The sequence below is a fragment of the Gambusia affinis genome, linkage group LG19 (genome assembly GCF_019740435.1).
Source record: "Gambusia affinis linkage group LG19, SWU_Gaff_1.0, whole genome shotgun sequence".
NCBI classification, from domain to species: Eukaryota; Metazoa; Chordata; class Actinopteri; order Cyprinodontiformes; family Poeciliidae; genus Gambusia; species Gambusia affinis.
In genome coordinates, this window is record NC_057886.1 from 22,157,324 (window position 1) to 22,181,463 (window position 24,140).

General features: G+C 38.5%; 2 protein-coding genes across 2 annotated transcripts; both read right to left on the reverse strand.

The window, feature by feature from the left end:
* Positions 1-456: 456 nt before the first annotated feature.
* Positions 457-4,091, reverse strand: rdm1 (RAD52 motif containing 1). Its single transcript, XM_044100149.1, has 7 exons — positions 3,690-4,091; positions 2,975-3,154; positions 2,769-2,897; positions 2,527-2,689; positions 1,925-2,023; positions 1,773-1,849; positions 457-911 (listed from the first exon to the last, which is right to left on the reverse strand). Exons 1-7 carry the CDS (start codon positions 3,786-3,788, stop codon positions 837-839), a joined length of 822 nt encoding a protein of 273 aa, XP_043956084.1. The 5' UTR covers positions 3,789-4,091; the 3' UTR covers positions 457-836.
* Positions 4,092-16,546: 12,455 nt separating this feature from the next.
* syngr1a (synaptogyrin 1a) lies at positions 16,547-24,050 on the reverse strand. The gene is made up of 4 exons (XM_044100367.1): positions 23,780-24,050; positions 20,858-21,095; positions 20,634-20,779; positions 16,547-17,141 (listed from the first exon to the last, which is right to left on the reverse strand). Exons 1-4 carry the CDS (start codon positions 23,879-23,881, stop codon positions 17,019-17,021), a joined length of 609 nt encoding a protein of 202 aa, XP_043956302.1. The 5' UTR covers positions 23,882-24,050; the 3' UTR covers positions 16,547-17,018.
* Between the last annotated feature and the right edge of the window lie 90 nt (positions 24,051-24,140).

Consider the following 24,140-nt stretch of genomic DNA (forward strand, 5'->3'; position numbering starts at 1 on the left):
GGTAAGAATTTCTGTTTTTGCAGTGTAGCTAAACCCCCAAGTCATTTCTGCTGATAAACTGTTTAAATTGACGATATAGGATTCTGTTTTTGTGTTTCTGTGTGAATTATGAACTTTTCCTGTAAATTTGTTTTGTTCAACAATATTTGACCTAAAACCGTCTCACTTCTGGCTTTATTGTTATTCCAAGTGTTGCAATATATTTGCATTAGAAACTAACCCAAAATTAATTTGGGTTAGTTTTTACAGTGTACTATTCTCTCATAAACAGAGTATTTTAAACTCAACAGACCATCTTCCACATAAAAAACTCCTCAATCCCAGATTATATCATGGTGAACTGATTACTGATTCAATAAAACAAAGTTTGTCGTTTCTGAAACCTTTATTTTAACAAAACAAATATATATTTTCAGTTTCCCTAAACTTAAAAACACAGTGATCTGAAACTATAAATGTTTCTGAAAATGTCCAACCTTTACTCATCTTTCCACTAGTTCCTTCCTGTTATTAATGGTTAACCAGATTCCATGCATCTATCACCGTTCTAACCACTTCCTGCCTGTTGCTTCCTGCATGCAGGGCTACGTAGTGGTGGGAGGAAGCCTGACCTCTACTCCAGCTGGGAGGCAGAGATTGGCAGATAGGGTGAGAGGTCTTGGGAGATAAACGGCTCAGACCAGAACCTTCCTGTGCAGAACCACAGCTTTGTTCAGAAATAAAAACATTCAGCATCTCAGCATCTGTTTTCTGTCTGACACACCTGAGCAGAACCAGCCAATCAGGAAGGCGGCTGGCTGACCTCGGATCAGTCCAAACTGTAATCCTGAGGGAGTCTAAGACACGGTCAGATCCCAGTCTTCATCATCAGCCTCCTCATCATCAGCCTCTGGCAGGGAAAACTCATTCACCTGAAACACACACAGTTAGTATGCAGAGGAGAAACACACACCTGGAATCACACTGAAAAAATAAACACCAAATTTTACCAAAATATTTCTGTCTAGTTTGTAGCGCAAATATCTTGGTACATTTGAAAACAAACAAACAACACAAACATACAATTAACCTTTTAGAAAGACAAAAGAGCTTGTTTTAAATCAGATTCCTTAATATTAATTAAAAAAAACTAGTTCCACAAGCAGATTATTTTACTTCTAAAATTACTTTTTCTATACATATTAAGGAATTATATAAGCTCCTGTATCTTGTTAAAAAGTTACTCGTAAATTTGTTTTTCTGACTCCAAGTGTACCAAGATATCTGCACTACAAACTAGACCAAAAATACGTGGTAGGATTTTGTGTTTTTGCAGTGTTATAATCGAAAAAATAATCAACCCTCATAATGTCCTAAGATCTAAAAACATAACAGATGTAATATGAAACCCAGATATTCTTTTAATTTATATCAATACACTTGAAGTAAGGCAGAGCTACCTTACTAGTCACTTTTTACTAAGATATAGGTGCTTGTTTTAAGCTAATAATTTCTTAAAACTGATATAAGAGTACCATTTCCATTGGCTGAATATTTCAATTATAACTAAATATTGTTCTCTTTATATAAGTGAAATAATCTGACAGTGGAACTAGATGTTTTCATCAATATTAAGCAAATATTTACTTAAAACAAGCTCCTATATCTTGCTAAGAAGTTAGTTATTTAATTTTGTCTTATTTAAAGTGAACTAAGATATTTGCAATATGATCTAAACCCAAATACTTGGTAAGATTTGGTGTTTTTGCAGTGCAGAGGACAGGTGAGATTACCTCCAGGACGTCTTCAGTCTCGTCAGCGTCAAACTGATCTGAGGTCTGTTTCAGCTCCACCATCACCTTACCATTCCCTGCAGCAGCAGATCTGGGATCAGCTCACACACACACACACTCTGTAGTTTTACTGTAACATGAACTCAGTCTACCTAGAAGTATGAGCAGCACGGAGGAGAAGGCCTGGACCAGGGCCTTCTCTCTGACCGACCGCTGCAGCTTGCAGCGTCTCTGCAGGAGGACGTCTGGACCTGGACACAGAGAGACGACAGGGACAGCAGCCTCTGACTCAAAGTTCTGCTCAGACATCAGAGCCAGGGGCGGCCCCAGCCTGGTTGGGGCCCTGGGCCAACATGATTCATCATGACATCACTTAGATTACCATTTACCACACTCCATTTTTATTTTAATGTTCTATTTGAAAAAAATGTTCTTAGATTATAAACAAACATCAAGACACAGATTTCACCCCACAACTCTCAATTAACATATTTTTTTTAATAGAATTGCACTTAAATACAAATTTATTTGCACAAATTTCACAAAAAGTTTTACTCTTTGAGAAATAATTACTTTTGTGATGACAGGCCAACAAGGAATGCTAATCCACCTCCTTTGGTTTTGCCACCTCTCTTACATCTCTGTCTAGCTGTACGGTTAGATTGATGTTGGAGTAGGGGATATGGTTGAACTTCTCTATCTCAGCTCCTATGATCTGGGTTCAGGCAGGTAATCCAACAAGCCGTATTCTCACCTGTACAGTTGAAGGTCTCCTCAACCACTGCGGCTCCTCTGGTTGTCACGCCGTAACGCGGGAAGCCAAGCTTCATCATACAGCCGAACCTTAACCTCTGTCTGGCTCCACCCACATCCTCTTCTTCATCCTCACCTTCTTCTTCATTGGTGAGCTCCTTCAGCTGTTGAGGACACACAGACAGGAAGTGACCTGCTTGCTCTTACTCACCTGGACTAGCAGGTGAGGCATGCGTTTCTCACTGTGATGATATCAGAGGTCCAGCCATTGAAGCCCAGGTAGTGATTGGCCAGATCCAGGCAGCGGGCGTGGCTCAGAGGAGAGTTCCTGCCAGACAGGAAGTGGGGAGTCTGCTTGGAACTCAGCTTCACCTGTAGGAGCAAACACAGGTGAGACAATCAGACGTAACAAACTGGTAACTGCATAATCCAGAGGTGGAAAAGGTCACCTTGAGGGCAGAGTTGTGAAGCAGAGGGCATCCATCTGTGAGTCTCTGGGCGTTGGCAGCGTGAGCAGCAGAGTAGAACTTGATGATGGCGTAGAAACCAGGTGGGTGGAGCGGAGCGTTGGGACACAGCTTCAACAGGTAGAGCGGTCCAAAAGAGGAGAAGACATGATGGAGCTGCTCCTGAAACCACAAACAGCAGATCAGTGTCAGACTAATACGTTGCATCAACAGGATTGGATCTGATTGGCTGCTCTAACACAAAGCTCCGCCTACAGGAAGCTGCTTCCAGAAAACATCCTCTATTTGTCTGTGACATAAACACTGAGAAGATGGAAAATATTTGAATAAAATAAACAGAATTATTACAACATTGAACAAATTAAATATGTGGAAGCCATTTAAAAGTAAGAAAAAACTTGAAAACAAAAAATATGTAATCCTGATTACGTATTTATGAAGAAACTATTCAAAATAAAAATAAACTAAAATATGTAAAGAAAATAAAATGGAAACTAGAGCTCAGAAAAAAATTAAATATTGTCCATAGGAAGAAAAAAAAACAAGAGAAAAAATAAATAAATTAAATCATTTAGAAATTAACTTTACTTTGACTTAAGATATCCACATATTTCTAAACGATAACAGCTGTACCCTCATTCTGAGTTCTGTTGAAACTTCATCCCGTTTCTGATCTTAGTTCTTAGTTCGGACTTACATAAACCTGATCCTGGGTCGGAACCGGAGGGATATCCCAAACGAACACGGTTTTGTTGTTGTCCGTAGGAACCTTGAACTCCAGGATGTCCACCTCCATCCCAGAAAACCCCCACCAAACTCCGTTTAAACCCCAACCGTTTTTAAATCGTTTCCGTTTCAACTGAAATCTGGATTCTCCAAACCGCCATTCGAAGCAAGTTTCTGTTTGAGAGTAACTACCAAATACTTCGGCATTAGGCTTAACTGCTCACACACTCAAATGGAAGAAAAAAATAAAAGAAAGTTAAACTTCTTCTGCCCGAGTATTTTTTTCCCCGGTTTAGTTCAAAATGGCGGGTTTCTGAGTTGAATCCGATGGGCGGGGTCTCGTCGTCACAGATAACCAATCAGACTATAGATCAGACTGTGACGCAGCAGCGCTGTATAAGTAACTTCATGGCTCGTACACAATCATTACTTTTCACTCAATCTCTCTCTCGCTCTGTATATATATATATACATTTTAAACCAAAAATTATATACAGACAAAATAATTACTTTATAGTAAAAGCCCTACAAACTTATTGGCATGCACACAGTTGATAGATTGTTTAGATAGACAGACAGACAGACAGACAGACAGACAGACAGACAGACAGACAGACAGACAGACAGACAGACAGACAGACAGACAGACAGACAGACAGACAGACAGACATATTAAAACATTTAATCAAGTTAATTGCTGGGTCTGTAATTAATTAAAAGCAAATTATGGCATTTAGTTGAAAACTATATCTACAAAATCAGTAACATTTTCAATTCAAAACCCCTTTTTGCTTAAAAATGATTGAATAAATAGACAAATGAGCTCAACAATAAAGATATTTATTATTTTTAATCTGTTATTTATAAACTGCTATTCTAACCATCCAGATTTCAGGTTTTTTAGGAACTCCTGATCATTCATGTAACCTCTTTGACAAAATACTTGGCTCATTTTTAACTTTAACATTTCTTTTAGTCCATGAGTACTCGTAGGTTGAATCGTCTTCTCAGCATCTTCAGCTCCACCGCCAGTATCTGCAAAATGGAGCTACTGGCCATTAACTTACCATGAATCACATCATGCATGCTGAGGTACAGGACTATCTATTTATTTACTGTAATTTGAACTGGAAACAACAAATTCTTTATTAAATTGGGCACAACTTTCCTGCACGGATGATGTTGACTTACTCTGATTGCCCAGTAGGTGGCAGAGTTTGGAGTAAATCATTAAAACATGACCTGGAGGCTGTTCAGATTGTTCTCTCTAGGAAACAACAAGCTGCAGAATCATGATGCTGACGGCTACTAAACGCAGATTTATCCAGAAACATTCTACATCATCTGATCCAAACTTCACCTCAGTCTTCCTGTTGCAGCTGAAGTGGAAACTAGCCATGAGGAGGACTTTCCTCGTCAATTTCTCTACAACTGCAGCTTCCTGCCTTCTCTCTCTTCTGTCTCTGCTTCGGGACTCTATTTCCTGTTGACTGTTGACGCCTCTTCTCTGTAAACCTAAACTGAAGCGCTTGAGGGTTGAACCGCAGTTTTTTACTCTGATTCACAGAGTAAAAACCTGCATGTTTGTGGCATAACTAGCTATACGTGGACAACCGTGTCCGCAAAGCCTGAAAGGAAACATTTACGCAGAGATGATTTAGTTCAGCGTTTCCAGCCTGTTTCTGCGTTTCACTGAGTTTCATTTAGACATGTCATCCTGAAACATCAGGATAGGGGTATTAAATGAGCAATATGCTTTTTAAAAAAAAACCTTTTCAGGGTTTCCCACTACAGGCGGCAAACTCACCAAACACGTCAGCGAGATAGAAACAAGCAGCACGACTGCAGCATGTAGTGGGAAACCCTGAAAAGGTTTTTTAAAAAAGCATATTGCTCATTTAATCCTGATGTTTCAGGATGACATGTCTAAATGTCAAGAGTTTAAAAAAATCACATCAGCAATAAATGACTGCACAAATAATTTTTTTACTTTGTAGGACACAGAATCAAACTACAAATTAAAAAAAAAAAATATTATTTTTTTACAACTCATTAATCAAGTTCTGATAGTTTCTTGAATAAACGTTCAATCATTTCTAAATTTCCTTTTTTCCCTTTCTTAAATATTTAAATTTTAAAAATGCATTATTTATCCATAATGTTCCCCTGTTTTTCAATCAATCAATCAATCAATCAATCAATCAATCAATCAATCAATCAATCAATCAATCAATCAATCAATCAATCAATCAATCAATCAATCAATCAATCAAGTTTAAATTTATAGAACATTTCAGCAGCAAGATTATTCAAGGTGCTTTACATAACAAAAACACAAAATTACAAAGTTATTAGGAAAACATTGTACAGTCAATACTTGAACAAACATTAAATTTTGATGAGTGACATCACCAAAATCATACACATGAAACATGTTGGTCAATGTTTCATTAACTATGGTTCAAAAGCAACTCTAAACAGGTGGGGTTTTAGTTTTGATGTTCATATTTTATTCCAATTAATCAGTATTAAGGAGTGACCTGGATGTGCAGATTGATTTGACGATTCTGGTTCAGCAATAAGTAATTTAAAACGGATCAATAGTTCAGAAAAACAAGTTTGTGTGTTCCTTTCTGTTTTAAAACTCAACACCAGCCCTGTTTATTTTTTATAATGTGCTTCTTAGTGTCGTTTAATAACTTCAAATATGACTTGGGAACAAGTGGAAACTGTGCGTTTTATGCTGACTCATGGTTTCCAAACTGACAGTTCAAAAATTAGTTGTAGCGTCCATGAAGTTGAAATTCCAGAAAGGAGAATTAACATCAATTTAAGCGGCAATCCGTTGAAGATACCAACAGAAACGAACTTCTGATGGTTTGATTCTCATAAAAAAAACACCTCACATCCAACACACTTTAATAAACTGTGATGTTTGGATGGATAAAATGCATTCATGTTGCTAATATTAGCTGTAAATATCATTCATTTTATTGACTTAAGGCTGTAAGACTTAAAGCAGGTTCTACACAACTCCGAAATCCAGTAAAAACTAATAAAAAAAAAAAAATTAAAACATGAGTTTCTAAGCAGATGATACTGTGACTTATTCAACAGAGCATTCTTTGAATCCAGCTGCTGAAATGTTGGATTTCTGCAACAAAAACAATCATAATGTAAGCAAGTGTGGTGTGAGGAATGTTTTAGATGAGCAAATAACTTTATAACATAATACAAAACATAAAAAGTTTATTTTACATAATAAATCTCTTTTAGAAAGGAGAGAAAAAATCTATAAAACTGCTTCATCTTTTTAAACTCTTTAGATGACAGGAGGCTTTTTTTCTGTTCATGAAATGTTTTATTTCTTGTAATTTTATTGCTTAATTGTAAATGATCCCAATTAGGTCAAGTTTAACAACTGCTAACCCTAACCCTAACCCACTAGGGGTTAGGGTTAGGGTTACAGATGAAAATGAACTTATTTTAGCTCATGATATGTATGAAAAAACAAAAAAGATAATTTCATAGAAGAAAATGAGGTTGTTAACTTGTGTTGTTTTTATTTTATGGTATTTACATTATTTATCCTCTGAAAAATAATGATTTATTAACATTTCTTGGCAGAAGGTTTATGTGAAATGAGTTTTGTAATAAGTAAGAATAAGTTTAATGAGTATGGTTTTATTTTAGTATAAGTATGCATTTTCTGTTTAACTTTAAGACCATAGTTAGTCAAAGGAACATCTGATTCAACGTTATTAGGTGCATTTCTGTTTCTGATATGCGTTGCGTTTTGCTAAGTCAGCAGTGCTGGGTAAGCCTCTACCTGCCTGTGGTTTGAGTGGGGGCCGGGTGTTCGTGGTTCAGACCCAGACAGGGGATATGAAAGGGAAATTTCCAAATTTCGACGAATTTTGCGAGTTTCATTTCAGCAGGGCTTTATTTAAGCCACAAGATGACAGCGACGATCATCAGAACCACAACAGCAAGCTGCCAGAGACAGAACCCGATCTTCGAGGACCAGAACCTTCAAAGCCCCTTCAGTCTCCAGAACCAGTAAGTTCTATTCATGCTTTTCAAAATGAACTTTTCATGCAAATAAGCATCACATGTAGTTTTATTTTAGGTTTTTTATTAAGTTATCGGCTAAGATAAAATAATTAATATCAAAGAGCAGAAACAAATTTTTGAATAATTTAAGAAACTTAACTTTAAAAATTAGGTAAGAACAATAAATTAGTGCAATAAATGACTCTGATTCCAATCATGTTAACCTTTGCTTCTTCAATTATTTATTATTTAACATTTTGTCCCAAATGGTGACAGAAATTCTTTAATTTTGCATCATTGAGCTACTTGATACACAAAAAAGTTAATAAAATGTTATTTTGTATAATTTATTTCTTAATTCAAAACAAAGCTAAAAGTAAATATAGTTTTAATTGTACGTTTTTGACATCTTTATCAGTGATGTTTTAAAATGACTGGTAGAGTCTTTATCAGATCGATTTCCTTTTGACATTCTCTAAATGCTTTTTAAAATCTTGGCAGCTTCAGATCGGATCCCGTCTTTTACTAATCTGCAGGTTTTAACGTTACAGTAAAAGAACCAAAACTTTAGTTTTAATAAAACTTATTTTTAGAGAGTGGGGAGCTGTTTCGAACTTTTGGTTCATTTTATTCCAGGTCTGTTTGCTGGTTTGGGCCCAGTTCAAGCAGAAATCCTCTGCAGACCCTTTACAGAGCCACCAGGTCCAGTTGGGTGAATTTCAAATTTCATAGATTCAGCTGATCTTGAAATGCTAGTTAGTACAAACAGCTCAGCATGCTGCAGTGAAGTTTCACTATGATGTAGTCGCTCTTGGAGAACAAACAAGTTCAGAAAAATACTGATGAACTCCCAGTTTACGGAGTGGAAAGCGGATGGTGAACTGGTGATCGGAGCGTGAGTGGATCGGTTTCCACTCTGCGGAGGAAGAACGTTCCTCCACCAGTCGAGGCTCAGCAGCAGGAGCCTCTGATTTAGGTTTCATTTCAGGGCGACTCGATCAGTTTGGGAATCAGTGATGATCTCAGTGACTCACTCGCACCTTCTCGCTTTCAGGCCTTCTTTATTAGTTTCCACTCGGGCCTCGCCAGCTGATGGCGGCGGCTCTGAAACCCGCCGCGCGGTCATGACGAATGTTTCCACGTCGTCGCCGGCGCTCTCTGCCTGTCATTGCCGTGGAAATGCGATCATGGCAAGAGTCGCATTTTTACCCCTACGGCAGCAGAGCGGCGTTGGCGTCACGCCCTTCGCAGGTCACATAGGTCAGGGTCTGTGATGTCACTTCCTGGAGAAGTCGCCATCCTCATGTTGTTGCACTCTAATTTGCAGATGTTAGTGACTCTTCTTTTTGTGAAAAACTCAGAAACATTTCTCCTTTACTTTTTTTCAGGTATGAAAAATTTTAAAAAATTTGTACGGACCCTGAAATTCATTCAACTCTGAACATTTTAATTTGAACATATTTTTTGATTTTATTATCATATATCGTTGCCTTCCTAAAATTATGGCATAAATCGTTTTTTGTTAAAAATTATTTGTTTTTGTTTTGCCTGCCTCATCTTTTGGTGGAAAAAGGTGATGGTTTATTTATTTATTTATTTACTTATTTTTTGCCAAAATCACTTTTGGCGAAAAATTAAATAAATATTTTATGATAAATTCTGAACCAAGTTTTTATGTATTCATTTATTTGTTTTTTTGTTATTTTTTTCTAGATTACTTTTGCATTATAGCATTGCTCTTGATGTACTGTCTATTAATGCAAAATCTGTTGTTTCTTTTATTTTTAAAAGATTCTCAGGTTTGTAGTATGCATTAATCAAACTGAAGTATTTCCAGTTACTCCAGGTTAAATATAGAGTGAAAAAAACATTTCCATATCAAACAAAAACAAGCTTTAAATAAAGTCTTCCCTGTCAACAAAAGCCCTCGTCTGGACCCTGAGGCGGTCTGACTCACCTGGTCCCGATCCAGGTTTCTGCCGTTGTAGTTCTGACTCACTCGGGTCTGATTGGTCCTGACATCCCCACAATTAGCTGCTTCTCTCTTCCAGGTTACCTGAACTCACCTGAAGCTCACACAGAACTCTACTCAGAGCCGACTGGGACCAGAACCAGAACCATGTCGCCCACCTCAGTGCTCCTCTTCCTCCTGCAGCTCTGCTGCCTCCAGATGATGCTGGTCTCCATGCCAACCTGTAAGCTGCCAGGGAAACTGGTCAGGCACACCCACGACCTGCTTGAAGACATGGTAGGTCCACAAGGTTCTGGTTCTCAGTTCAGATCAGAAGAACTTAGTTTCAAATTAGAGGACAGCCTAAACATCTTCTCTCATCTCCATGAGTTAAAAAAGGGGAGTATCACTTTAAATTCTGCAGGGATGCTTTAATAAACAGCACTGCAAAAATGCAAAAGTTTTTTTTTAATAGTTTCTAGTGCAAAAAATACTAGAAGTAACCTTTCAACCTGATACTGGACAAAAAAAATCCTTAAAATTTATTTTAAAAGTACTAGTTCCACTAGCAGATTATTTCTCTCCTAACAAAATGTTTATCTCATGTTATAAGTAAAATAATCTGCAAGTGGAACTATTACTTCCCTATCAATATTAAGGAATTATTAACGCCAATATCTTGCTGAAAAATTACTTGTAAGTTGGTTTTGTTTTATTTCAAGTATTCAAAAATAGCTTGGTACGGTTTTGTGTTTTTGCAGTGAAGAAAGTGTTAAAACTTTTCCCCACTGAACCAGGATGATCCGGATGAAAGAAATCTGAACTTTTCTGTAAATAAAAGCGTTTTTTTTATTTTATTGTTATTACTATTAAATCCTTCTTTCTATGCTCAAGGGGCCGCGACTACCAAGACACTGTCACCAGCTGAGCAGTAACATCCACTTGTCAGACTCGGTCCTTTCTGACGCCTCGAGCCAACACAGCGCGGTAAAGCTATGACCTCACACAGCCGTCCAGCCAATCACAGAGCTGGGTATTATGATGGTTAACCGTGATTGGTTCTCTGCAGTGCCGCTGGTCGTCGCTGGTGGTTTACGAGTGTCTGCGAGAGGCGAATCTTATTTTCACGGAGTATGATGTACCAGAAGGGGACGGCGGACTCACATGGTCCCAGCAGAAGCTAGAAAACTACCAGAACCTGCAGGACCGTCTGGTGGAGGAACATCAGTGTGTGAGTATCAGAGCCCGTGCAGACTGGACCCAAGTAAACCAGATCTGGGATTCAGTTTCACTCATAAGTAATTGGGTTTTCTGTCTGCAGCTGAACACCACGGAGGCTTCGGCGGTTTTGTCGCCATTTTTCCGAAACGTCACGGCTGTTGTTGAGCAGCAGGTAAGCAAACATCTAGTTTCTAGAGTTCATAACGGGTCGTAATCCTACATAACTGAGGTAGGATTTAGAAAAGATAGAACTAAAGTAGCTGGTTCTGAAACTGATAACAGATCTTATTCTGGAATTAGCATTACCATTAACCCCATTGGTATCAGAATCAGAGTACCCAAAATTTCTACTCAAGTGAAAGTAGCAAATCTTCAAAATATTTTTGTTCAAGTAAAAGTAAAAAGGAGCCATCCAAGAAATTACACTAGATTTAAAAAGTATTTGGTAAAAAGTCTACACCAGTTCTGAGTAACTGATCAAATTCTCAACCATTTAATATCTGAAAATTACATCATCAGACTGACCAAAATGGAAAGTTAAGAGAAACTGTTTCTATTTTAAGGATGAAAATGAAAATAATTCATATAAGTGACAAAAAATAATAAAATCAAGCAAAAGAAAATGTTTCCGAATCAGTTTCTTTGAATAAATAAAGGTGTGTGTCTGTGTCTGGTGAACTTTTAGTTAAAACAATTTTACTCAAGTAAGAGTAGAGATACTTCAACTTACTAAAGTAAAAGGTACAGTGTAGTGAAAACACTCCTAAAAGTGCATTTTTTTCAAAAAGCTTAATCAAGTAAATGTAACTAGTTAGTACCCAGCTCTGGGCAGATGGTGCTGAAACTGATGGTTCTGGAGCAGGATTCTGGTTAGTTTGGGTTATTTTTCTGGAACTGTGAATCTGAAAGGTTTCTGTGTCTCCTGCAGGATGGTTCTGCTTGCGGTTGGGAGATTCTGAGGAGCGATCTGCTCCAGGTTCTGAAGTTGGCGCTGCACAAACACCACGGCTGCTTCAACTGGACCAGAGCCCACTAGAGACCGTGCAGTCCAACCTTCCTCACTGATTTCTGTTTACATAGTTTTCAAATATTTAATGTCACAGTATTTATTTAAGTTAATTAATTTATCTATTTATTGTTTGCAAAAAGGAAATATTTTTACACCATTGTGCCAAAAATCTTTGTATTTGTACGTTTTATAATTGTTCAGTTGTTTAATAAAGCATCAAAAAAGAAAAGAAAAATCGGTTTCTGTTTTTCTGTAAAAACCGTTAAAAACAATTTAAAGAGATCATGCCTGATACGGCATTTAAAATGCAGATTAATTAATAATGTGATGAATTTTTGATTAGAGCTGCAGTATGTACACTGTAAAACTAAAAAGATCTCTCAAACAGTAAAATACCAGCAGCTGTGGTTGCCAGACTTTTACCGTATTTATACGGTACCAGTACCGTACATGTACAGTAAAGATTTACCATATTTATACAGCATTCTTTTTACAGTATAACTTTGATGAGAAAAGATTTTTCTACATATTTAATTAAAACTATCTGCACCTCATGAGACAGATGGTCTGTGAAAATATCGATCTCTGCTTTCTCCAACCAATCAGAGCCAGGAGGCGGGTCTTAGCGCTGTCAATCACCCTCCCTGTGGTGCAGATTCCAATCAGCAAACAGAAGGAGAAGTTGTGAACGATGCTCAGTTTTTTCATTTGCAATCTGCTTGTAGTTTTAGTGATGGCAGCAGAAGAAGTGAACGAACCCGTTCAGTCCAGTTGGCCACGCTTCCAGAAGTTAAATTAACATTAACAGCCACCTCGTTTGGATCGGTAAACGAGCTCATACCCTCTGGAGGAAAGCTGTGAGGGAACCTGTTGATACTGAGTGAAAGTGGGCCGATCACTAAGCCTTGTGGAATCCCACATGTGATCTTTGGTTGCAGTTTTGATTTTCAAATGCCACAAACGAGTCCCTCTCTGCCTGATAAGATTCAGTTTAACTCAACAGCAGAAATTCCCGTCAATGTTTCCAACCTATTAGTCAGAATGTTCTGACCAACGGTGCTCAGATCCAGCAGTACCGTCTCTGTTTAAACCGTCTGACCCGCTGAGGTAATGTGGTTCACTGGGAAACATTGAGGTTTATTAACATCACTGCCACATCATTGAAGCACAGGCGTATTTACATTAAAGATCACGGAGCGGGAATGTGGTCGACCACCAACCAACCAGAACCCAGATATGACGCGTTTCTGACTGTCGTTGTCCTAGATTAAATTTCTCCCACCCAGAGTTTGTAACATCGTTTTGAAAAATCCATCAAAGTCTACATTCAGGCATCCTGCATGTTTTAATTCTCTCCCTGGTGGTAGTAACAACCTGTTCAGCAGGTCAATGTTCTTCTAATGAACCATCATTGGATCTGGTTGCGTTAAACCAGGAGGAGAACTAAAACATGCTGGATGTTTTAGTTCTCGAGGACCAACTTTGTAATCACAAATCAAACAGATACATGGATCTCAACTTAAGTTATGAACATGGACATGGATTACCTGGGTGTGTTATAAAAGGTCTCTGGGTTTTGAAATTGATCTGGAAGCTGAATCCACACAACAGCCTCACTGGAGGCTACAGGCAGCAGCTAAAGTTTTGAAATCAGGGAACATCAAATTGAAGCGATCCAGAATCTGCCAGACTCTCTGAGTGCGGAAGGATGTTCTCATTCTGATGTGCTGTCAGCCTCTGGATAGCAAGATGCATTTAGGTCAGATGGGATTGTTTATTTTTACAAATGAGAACGTTTGCTTCTCTGCAAATGTCTTTCCATCTCCCTTTTTTACGTTTTAATTCTTTTTTGCAAACTCCAAAAACCACCTCAAGCAAAAATAAAAACTCTTTTGAAAAATGCATGTTTATTAAAATTTTGCCATTTACATCAATAATTTTTAATGCAATACATCAAAATGCACATTTAAAAAAACCCTGGTAATGAATACAGGCTCTGATGTCTTCCAAAAATTTTAACTTACCATCACAACAAGCAGCCTTTAGCCTGGTAAAAACCAACTCCCTGTTCTACACTCATTTCACGCAGATTGTCTCAGCTATTGAGAAATAATTGCTTGAACTTTGAGGAAGTTTTAAATTTTTCCCAATCAGTGACGTTTGGTCATGGTCTGTAAGGCAAGGTAATTTTATTTATCTAGCACATTTTCAGCAAGGCAATTTAAAGTGCTTTACATGCATTTGAAAAAAATACAAACAAAATAACAAACCAAAGGAAAGAGCAAAAGAAGAAAAAGTAAAAAACTACATATTAGTTCCCCATGTTTAAGAATAAGTGGTCCTTAATTTATAAAGTAATGCGCCAGTTCGACGCTATGAAGCTTACCGGAAATTGCCTGCGTTGTAAACAACCATCCTGCATGGTGAAGAGAGAAATGCAGAGCCAAACAAGATGGCCGTTCATGCTAATTCAGTGTTTGGAAGTATGACCAACATGGACTGAATGGTTTTGTTCATTTGTCTTTGCTGAAAACGGTGCAGAAAAACGTCATCATTCACAACTTTTCCTTCTGTTTGCTGATTGGTTAGGGTAAAAGTTCTACTGTAGACAATCCAGTTCAATGGGAGAAGGTCAGAACTGAGCAGTGAAGAGAAATTAGAATCAAAATCAAATCTTGAATCGATATGAGTTACAGGAAAATTAAATGTTATCCCCATTTTATGTGTCTAGAAATGTCTTCTGTCTTTTTTTTCATTGGTAAAACAACAAACAACCAGGATGTAAACAGTCTGCGTCAGGAGCGACTCACTCACAATCCTACTGCTTTTGGGGAAAACTTTCCCGCTGAGTCATCAAGTTGAGCCTAGACCCCATTAAGGAGATCAGGTGAATCATGCAGCTGACAGATGTGCTCATCTACTGCAGGTATGTTTGTAATTATAACTGCTGCGTTATAACTGCTGCTGACCTGCAGTAGCTCCCTCTGCTAACCGCTAGCTCTTATTTAAAGGTTTGGAACAGGAAGAAGAACACAATGAGGTGCAAACCTGATGGAAACCTCAGCTTGCTTCATATAGATGATAAATTAAACAATAACCCTTAGCTATGACATTGCCACAAAGAGTCCTCAATGGCCACCATCTTCTCCTTCTGATCAACACCAATGCCACATTAATACCAGATCTGATTTTTTGCTGAAATCCGATATTCTTTTTGTTCAAACTACTCATTGAATGCAACTGGAATGAGAGTTTTGTTTTAAATACCCAAAGCGACCCGGACACAGCAGCGCAGTGTTTACAGAATAACTCGTGCTTCCATCTGCTAATCAAAGTTAAAGTTGTTGAGTAATTGAAGTCGACAAAAGATGCCTAGAAAAAGAAATTAACAGCAAAGGCCTTTTGTGGAGAATTGACTGCAACTTCTGTCAGAGCTAAAATTAGAATTATGAGTCATTTATCAGATTTACTGTCTCTGGCTATAAAACATGTCTTGATCCTTCAGACTGCAGATGGTTTGTAAAGAGTTAAATTCTGATTTATTTCCACTCATCGAAGTGGCACAAATCAGTTTGATTTTTTTAAAGTCAATTGTAGGTCAAATACGTGGGGGAAAAAAAAAGTGATTTAGGTCACTTTTGCCTTCTGTGTGAACTAACTGATTGAAACTTTGTGCTGGTCCTCACTTAACTCAAACGCAGAGTTTCAGAAATGCACGACCTCTGACCCAGAACCCAACGCTGCTTCCTGCAGTCGAGTCAGGTCAAAGTTTACATTTAATTCCCATGTCTTTATTTATTTCAAACGGGCAAGAAAAAGAAAAAACTGAAAAAACTTATAAGACTAAATTTCATTCCAACTGACATGCAATTTTACACAATTTTATTTCCTGGCTCTCTCATACATATTTACATAAAACCGTTAAAATCCTCCCACATTAAATGATTCTTCCGTCTTACATTTTCATCATTGTATGTACAATTTTTTACATATTACTATCCATAATATTTTTTTGTTATTTTATTCGTCCATCCTATACAACATAATATCCAATAAGCTCCTTCTGGTACAGTTTTTTAAACTGGTCCATATTTGTACTTTGTTTGTGCTCATCATTTAATCTACTCCATAAATCTACCCCACAGAGTCATAAACTAAAACTCCTTTTGGTTGTTCTTGTATATTGAGGAAGTTGATGTTTTCTTACTTTGAATATAAATCCTACAATTTTTAATTTCAAAAATATTGGATTTGTATGTTGCTAATATGCCACTTGATAGTATTCTGTTTTCTTATATATTGCCCCAAACATCCACACAGTAACTCAAATACAGTACAATGAAAGAATTATCTAAAATCTTACTCAGTTTTGCAGCCTGGAGGTTTTAACTGGGTCAATTTACAGTCTGACTTTGAGTCACAGAACAATAAATCCATAAATGCGTGCAGATCCAGGATTCCTTCTCTTAATCCTGCAGGTCGCAGCACGTTCAGGGAAACAATGAGTGAGCAATATATCTGCTTTACTGCACCAACCACACACTGAGCTCTTGTGAAGCTGAAAGACTGACTACATAATTTAACAGCAGTTTATTTTAACAGAGTACAGCACCATAAAATACAAAGGAGGAGTCACAGAGCAGCAGGAGGCGCTGTGCCTCACAGCAATTCGGTTATACAAAGAAGATGCTCCAAGCATTTCAACACATTATTCTTTCCACGTTTTTCAAAGCAAAACAAAACACTTATTTTCTGAAAGAAAACTAACATTTTCCTCTTTAGAGGTCAATAATGTCCTTTGTTTATTGATCTCACATGGCCATGTGTGGTGTAAAATACCTGCAGATTTACACTTTTATATGAACAAACTTAAAGACCAGAACTTTAACTGTTCTGGGTTTTGATTGGCTGTGGAGACAGAAGCCACGCCTTCAGGCTAAGTGACATCATCAGACTAAACAGTTTATGTCTCCTTCCTATATGCATCAGGACTACATTTCCTGAATTTCACATTAATTCCCTTCAAAATGTAAGCCCCGCCTCTACATCAGGATGTGGGCGGGGCTTTACTCGTATGTGGGCGGAGCCTCCACCGGCTCCTGTAGCGCTGGATCAACGTAGTCCTGGTTGAAAATGACGGTGTCTGCTCCCTGTTTGAACCTGAGGACGGCCAGCAGAGACTGGAGCGCCTGCAGACACACAGAGCAACACGGGGTCAGGTATGAACAACTCAGAGGAAACACGGAAAGAAAACATGTCAGAAAAACAGACAAATTGTTAAAAGGTCTGAAAATGTTAATAGCATGTCCGTAATTAGTAATGGACATTTGAGAAACAACACAAGGCACATGCTAACAGTTAGGCATGCTAGCATGTTTTACTGTTAAGAAAACATGCTAGCATGTAAAACATGCAAGAACAGAATAAAATGATTGAACATTAAAAAGGAGTCTAATATTATGACCAAAACATCATAGCATGAACATGTAGCATGCTCACATGTCTGAGCATGCAGGAAGCGAAGGATGTTAACATGTTAGGAAGAACATTTAAAACATTTAAAAAGGCATAATTACGCAGGACATTAAAGGGGCAGCATTATGTATTTTACAGTCATTTCGAGCCATTTTACATCTTTCAAGTAACCGTTACCATCAGTTGTCAAGATTGTAGCATATATCAAATATCTTAGAAGCAATTTGGCTTTGTAATTTAACTTCTTAAAATTGGGCCTGTCTCTTTAAAAAGTCCTGTTCTTTCTGAAATTCATCACAACATGGCTTTTCTGTTAACCCTTCAACAACGTTTTTACCAACGTTGCTCTGAGAAGTGACTCCTTTAAGAAGCTCGACAGAGGCACAGTTCTACCAGGTGTTTGCTAATTGCTCCTGGCTAGTCTGAAGGAGCTGATTAGGAGAAGGCTGCTCTGTGAGAAGAAAGCTCTTGGAAACTGCAGCCCTGAGAAGGAGATGCACCTTGAAGGTGGCACAACCATTGCACAGCTGAATGGTTGTCATGGAGATTAAATGATTTATCAAACATACATCAAAGAATCAAAGCAACACTCCAGATATATTTTTGATGAGGGAATAGCATTATAGCATCATGTAAAGGTAAAAAAAGTCACATTTACATAATGCAGCCCCTTTCATGTCTTATAAAGAATTCCTGAAGACCTGAAACAAATCAGAAAAACATGAAGCCAATTAATTAAGTTAAAAGCAACACAGACACTGTTGGCATGTCAGAGACAACATGTTACAGGTGTGGCTTACTCTCACAGCTGATCAGAACATGGCAGCACTTCCTGTTGGCCCCAGGAGGAAGGTCATGAGTGGAACCAGAAGCAGGGTTCATAATTTAGGTCATGTGGATCATAAAACATCTTCATACCAGCAATAAATACGACATGAGTGTTTTAACCCAGATGATGTATGCAAAGCAATACATCATCTGACAGTGCTACACGTGAAAAAAAATATCAGAAAAATGAGAGGAACTGCTGCCATAGAGGTAAAGAGTAAAAGATTATTTGAAATGAAGGGAACATTTTAATAACCACTAAAAGTAGAGGAGAAAATTCGGGCTGAGCCATTAACGTGTTAAATTTGATCAATTAATTGCAATAATTTTAACAGACCGAAACCTTTGTGTCATGTTTCCGGTCCGCCGGTAAATCTCACGCAGAAGCGACATCCATGAACAACAGAAATGGAAGATAAAACCGCTTCTCTTGGCCCACTGTGGCTTAAGTTTTGTTTCAAGAAACGATCTGATGGGTCGTTGGAGAAGACTATTGTGTTGAAGTTGTGCTAAAACTGAAACTGAATAGCTATTAACGAAGCTATTCAAGCATCTTAATGCTAAACATCTAGTCGCACCACAGATGTTGTAGACATTTCTAGAGAAGCTCTATAAATAATCAGGAGTTCCTGAAACACTGGAAAGCTGAACTTTGCTCCAATCTAGCAGTTGATTAACTTGAATAACAGATAAATATCTTTATTGTTGAGCTCATATGTCTATATTTTCAATCATTTAGCAGAAATAATGGGTTTTGAATTGAAATTGTTGCTCATGTTATCAAAATATATGGCTTTCGAATAAAATGTGATTAATTGTGATTAACTAATTAATTAAAGGACCTCTAGAAGCTGGATGGATGTGGTCCTGATGGCGCAGAGCAGCAGCAGGAGGAAGAACAAACTAAGGTAAAATGATGGTAAAACAGTGACACCTAGCGGTGGTTGGAAAATAAAACCTTAAAATGATTAACTGGTATCGCAGACAGCAGGAAAAAGCTTCAACTGTTCAGTGGTTTAATCATTATTTCACAACAGAACTTACATGCCAGAATCATATCAGCAACAGTTTACAGATGGTGGAGGTCTAAACTTGTTTCCAACATTAGTTCCCATGGTGACAGAGACAGGTTGATGAAGCTGAGCTCACCCGTCTCTCCCACCACAAGTCTAAATACCTATTAACATGCAATATTTTAAAGACCAGCAGGGGGCGACAGTCTGCAGTTAAACTCAGCATCCTGCTTTACATTTGGAGTCCATGCCTCATCATTCTGTTACCACGGCAACAGTAAGGCACTGTGTGTGACAGAAATTTTAACTGACCAATCAGAGTTCAGACTGAGTTGAGGGAATGAAATGAAATGAAATGAAATGAAATGAAATGAAATGAAATGAAATGAAATGAAATGAAATGAAATTTATTCGAACATGATGCAAATATAAAAATAAAATAGTGCACAGTAACAAGAAGTGCATAAGAAAGAAGAGAAAATACAGATTTTTAGTTTCAGTTAACATATCATGCTCAAAATGGGGTAGGAAGAAGTGAGAACTTATAAACTCCTACCCCTAAACACTTGAGACTTTATAGTCTCAAGCAACGGGGGGAGGATGCTTGGCCCTGATTGGCTGCGAGAAAGAACGGTGAGGCTTTGTTTCAGGAGAGAGGAGGCGTGACAAGAAACAACACGGAACAGCAAGAAACATGGAGCAACGAGAAACAACATGGAGCAACGATAAACATGGAACAGGAAACCGCATGGAAGAATGTGAAAACGAAATGTAGCAACATAAAACAACACAGAACAGCAAGAAACAACACAGAACAGCAAGAAACAAAACAAGAAACACAGAACAACATGAAGCAACGAGAAGCAAGGTGCAACAACAAGAAACAGCATGGAAGAACGTGAGAACAAAGTATAGCAACATAAAGCAACACGTAACACCAAGAAACACATAACCAGAAACGAAACATAAAGTAACACAACAATATAAAGAGCCAATGACACCAACAGAAAAGTAACACGGAACAACATGAAGGAACATATCGACAGGACGTCATCAGAAACATCAGACAAACAGACCAGATAAAAGGCAACATGATAACAGAAGAAAACAAGGGAAAAGGAGAAGAATCAGTTCAAAAACTTGATCTAAATAATCAATTCATGAATGAAAACATGAATAAAGTTGAATACTCAGACAGTCCTGCAGACACGTTGATGTTGATTATCACCAACATATTAATAAACGGACAGAACCACAGTAATAGATCGTAATAGTTAGCTGGTACCGGCACGGTGGTTCAGATGGAGCTTGTATTACCACTATCTGACCAGCAGGTGGCAGCAGACAGACTGTTCTGCTACGTACCCAGGTGAAGATGGAGAAGAAGCAGAAGATGATGGTAGCCCTGGCGGCGTCAGCGCCTTCGTTCAAAGGGTTGTCTTCAGGATTGGAAAACTGCCACTGGTTGGCCAGGAAGCAAAAACCCACAAACCAGATGAGAGACCAGAAAGCTGCGGGAAAACATGCATGATGCATTTAGAAATGAACACAGACATTCAGGCTCTAAAACAGGCCAGGTGGAGTCTCACCCGACACCCCGATGTCCAACATGACGGCCTTCTTCCTGTCCTTCACCCCGCTTATCTGAGGGAAATAAACATCCAGCGCCAGGAAACCGGCGCTGCAGAGGAAACCCAGCGTTCCCATGGCAATGGCGTAGTTACAGGCGTTCTGGTTGCGGTTGAAGATGCAGTACTCCTCCACCTCATCGGGACGGTTGACGTAACCTTCGTTGGCGACACATCCCAGAATCACGATGGAGAAGAGCTGCGGGCAGGGAGGAGGCGGTTAGCTCCGGTACCACTCCAGAACCAGAACTCCCAAATTAAGTGGACGACTTACCTCCTCAGGGTCTGCTGAGGAGGAATTTATTTGATTCAGGTGTAGAGGACAATGGCTGGGGATTGAAACTCCTGGTCTACGGTGGTCTGATGGCAGCGAGGCTAGAGAACCTTAATGTTGATTCTTCCATAAAGCTGCAGTATGTATCTTTTATATAACAAATAATCTGTGAAAAGACCTCCTCGAACCACTATTGCCATCTGAAGAAATGCACCACTCCAGTCAGAAACAACCAATTAGAACAAGGGGGCGGGTCTTAGTGCTGCCAATCAATGCTGAGAAATGTACAGATGGCAGGGAAACAACGTAACATTCCAGGAAAACCATTCTGAATGAATTTTCTGGAAGAATGGAAATGGATAGTTAGCTAGCATGTACTAGCTAATGCTAACCATCATGACAATAGCTAGGTAGGTAACTAGCAATAGCATTCATGGCAGGCTGTGTTATGGTGAACTAGCTGTAGCATAGCAAAGACCACGGGACAGAGTGAGAGTGATTGACAGCGCTAAGACCCTCCTCCTGGTTCTGACTGGTGTGTTTCTGTAGTGAGTACTGGGAGCACTGGGAGAAGGCAGAGGGTTTTCTTACGTGGTCGTTCATTCTACTAATCAAATGCAACAGCAACCAGACAATCAGACCGAAGCAACCGACATTCACAGAATAACGTAAACGGCACACAGCAGTGCATTGTTTATGGAAATAAAAATGGATCTGCTGTGTATTAATTCAATTTAAAGTTTATTCAGCAGTGAGAGCTGACAGTATCTTCACAAAACTTTAACAGGACAAAGGAAGATAAGAAAAAGAAACACAACTAACAGCAACCACCTTTAATGGAGCAACAACTGCAGCTTCTGTAGAAAAGTCTGTTTGGATGTGGAGTCAGAGCTCAGAGCGGTGGGATTTTTTTTTTTAAATTTCCTAATTCTAATTTTTTTTCAGCCATTGTTTAGATCCATTCTGGCAGGTGCAGAATTATGATGCTTGTCTCACATCAATGATGTAAAAGTTGGATTAAGTGCAACATGATTGTTCTGACTGCAGACACTTTGAAAACAATCGAATATGTTTTCAATTTAGTTCCACATATGGAAACAATCAGATTTTTGGGGGCTGAAAAGATTTGAATTGGTTCGCATTGGTCTGTGAATGTAGCCTAAGAGATATTACTTTTTAATACAAATACAAAATCCTAATATTACAAGAATAAAGACTTAACATTAGCAGAAAGACAACAGAGTGAGGTTCTTCTTCTCCTGTTATATTTCCAGACTCCTGATGTGATCATGTGACCTCATCATGTTCTCTCTAAATGTAGCGCTCAGAGTCACATGACTCAAAGAACAAGTTTATGCAAATATTCCAGCATCCCATCAAAGTTCTGCTGGTGTTTATCAGAACCAGTCCGGTCCATCAAAACAGAGAGTCTGAGACAACGAGCTTTTGTTCTAAAAGTCTTGTGCTGAGCCTCAGGAATGTTAAAGCTGGTCTCATGACTGAGTCACACTGACGCTGCAGGAAACTGACCAGCTAACAGAACCAGAGAACGGACCTGCAGTCAGCTCTGCAGAACCACAACAATCATCCAGTCCTGCTGGTTCTGCAGAGGTAATTCACACAACCAGAACTGGTACCAAAACTAGCAAAATACAAGAGGAAACATGAAAAACATCTTGTTATTGCAATATGATATATTGATATAAAAACAATTATAAAAAATTACTGCAAATATGGATGCATTTCACCATAAATATGGAGATAGAAAATATTAAATAATTTTCTTATCAAGTTAACATGAATAGTAATTTACTGGATGCTGCTGCTGCAAGAGGGATGAGAATAATAATGAGTTTATACGTCTAGCTACTATTTTGAACGTGTAAATATACTTTAGTGTTCTTCTCTCTTTCTTGTTTGATTTTATTTTATTTGTGTTTAACTCTGAGTTCTTTTATTACACAGTAAACTCAACTCAACCACAGAAAATATGTTTTTTCAATTCGTTAATCTAAGTTTTTAAATTAATTTTTCTATAATTTAAAGACTTTTAAATATTTACATTTCACAAAAGGACATAATTTATGTTATTGATCCATCCTGATGTTTTCCTGTTTTTACTCCAATTAGCAGAGATTGTTAAATCTGGTACTAACAGATTATTAGGTAAATATCTTATTAGGTAAAGTGTTATTATCATTGTTACCATTATATTACCTGAAAATATAATGAACAACAATATTATTATTTATTACAATCAATTCTGGGACAATTTATCAACCAGCAAAATTAAAATTAGAAGGTCATTCATCTAAAAGAGATAACTAGTTGTCATTTTATCCATCCATCCATCCATCCATCCATCCATCCATCCATCCATCCATCCATCCATCCATCCATCCATCCATCCATCCATCCATCCATCCATCCATCCATCCATCCATCCGCTGATGTTCTGCTGTCCACACTTGTTCACAGATGTTCAGAAACTCTTGGCTTTAGTTTGGACAATTACTCAAACCGACCAATCAGAGCTTGACCTCCCATACCTGACCAATGAAATCCCGCCAGTAAACTTGGGAACCAAATCAAACCATCGTGATCCTCACCCAGCAGAGGATCCTGATGACGGTCTGAGGCTGCCTGATGAAGGTCAGGGGGTCGAAGGCGCCGCCGGCCTTCCCTGCTCCGTACGCCTGGAACCCGTCCATCCACGCTGCCTGCTGACCCCAGAGCAGCTCACAGCGGTTCGGCCTTCCTCCTAGAGTCTGTTCTGAGAGGCTGGCCCCAGTTCACTGCATCAGTTTGGACCAGTTTACCCAGTTGGTCAGGACTTATCTCCTAACTGGTTGTGTTTTCTTCTTCCTCTTGTCTGCTGTTATAAACTGCTCAGTAATCTGCTCTAATCCTCCTCATCCTCCCTCCAGGGTTTTACTTCCCTCAGTACTGTCTGACAGGCTGAGGACTCCG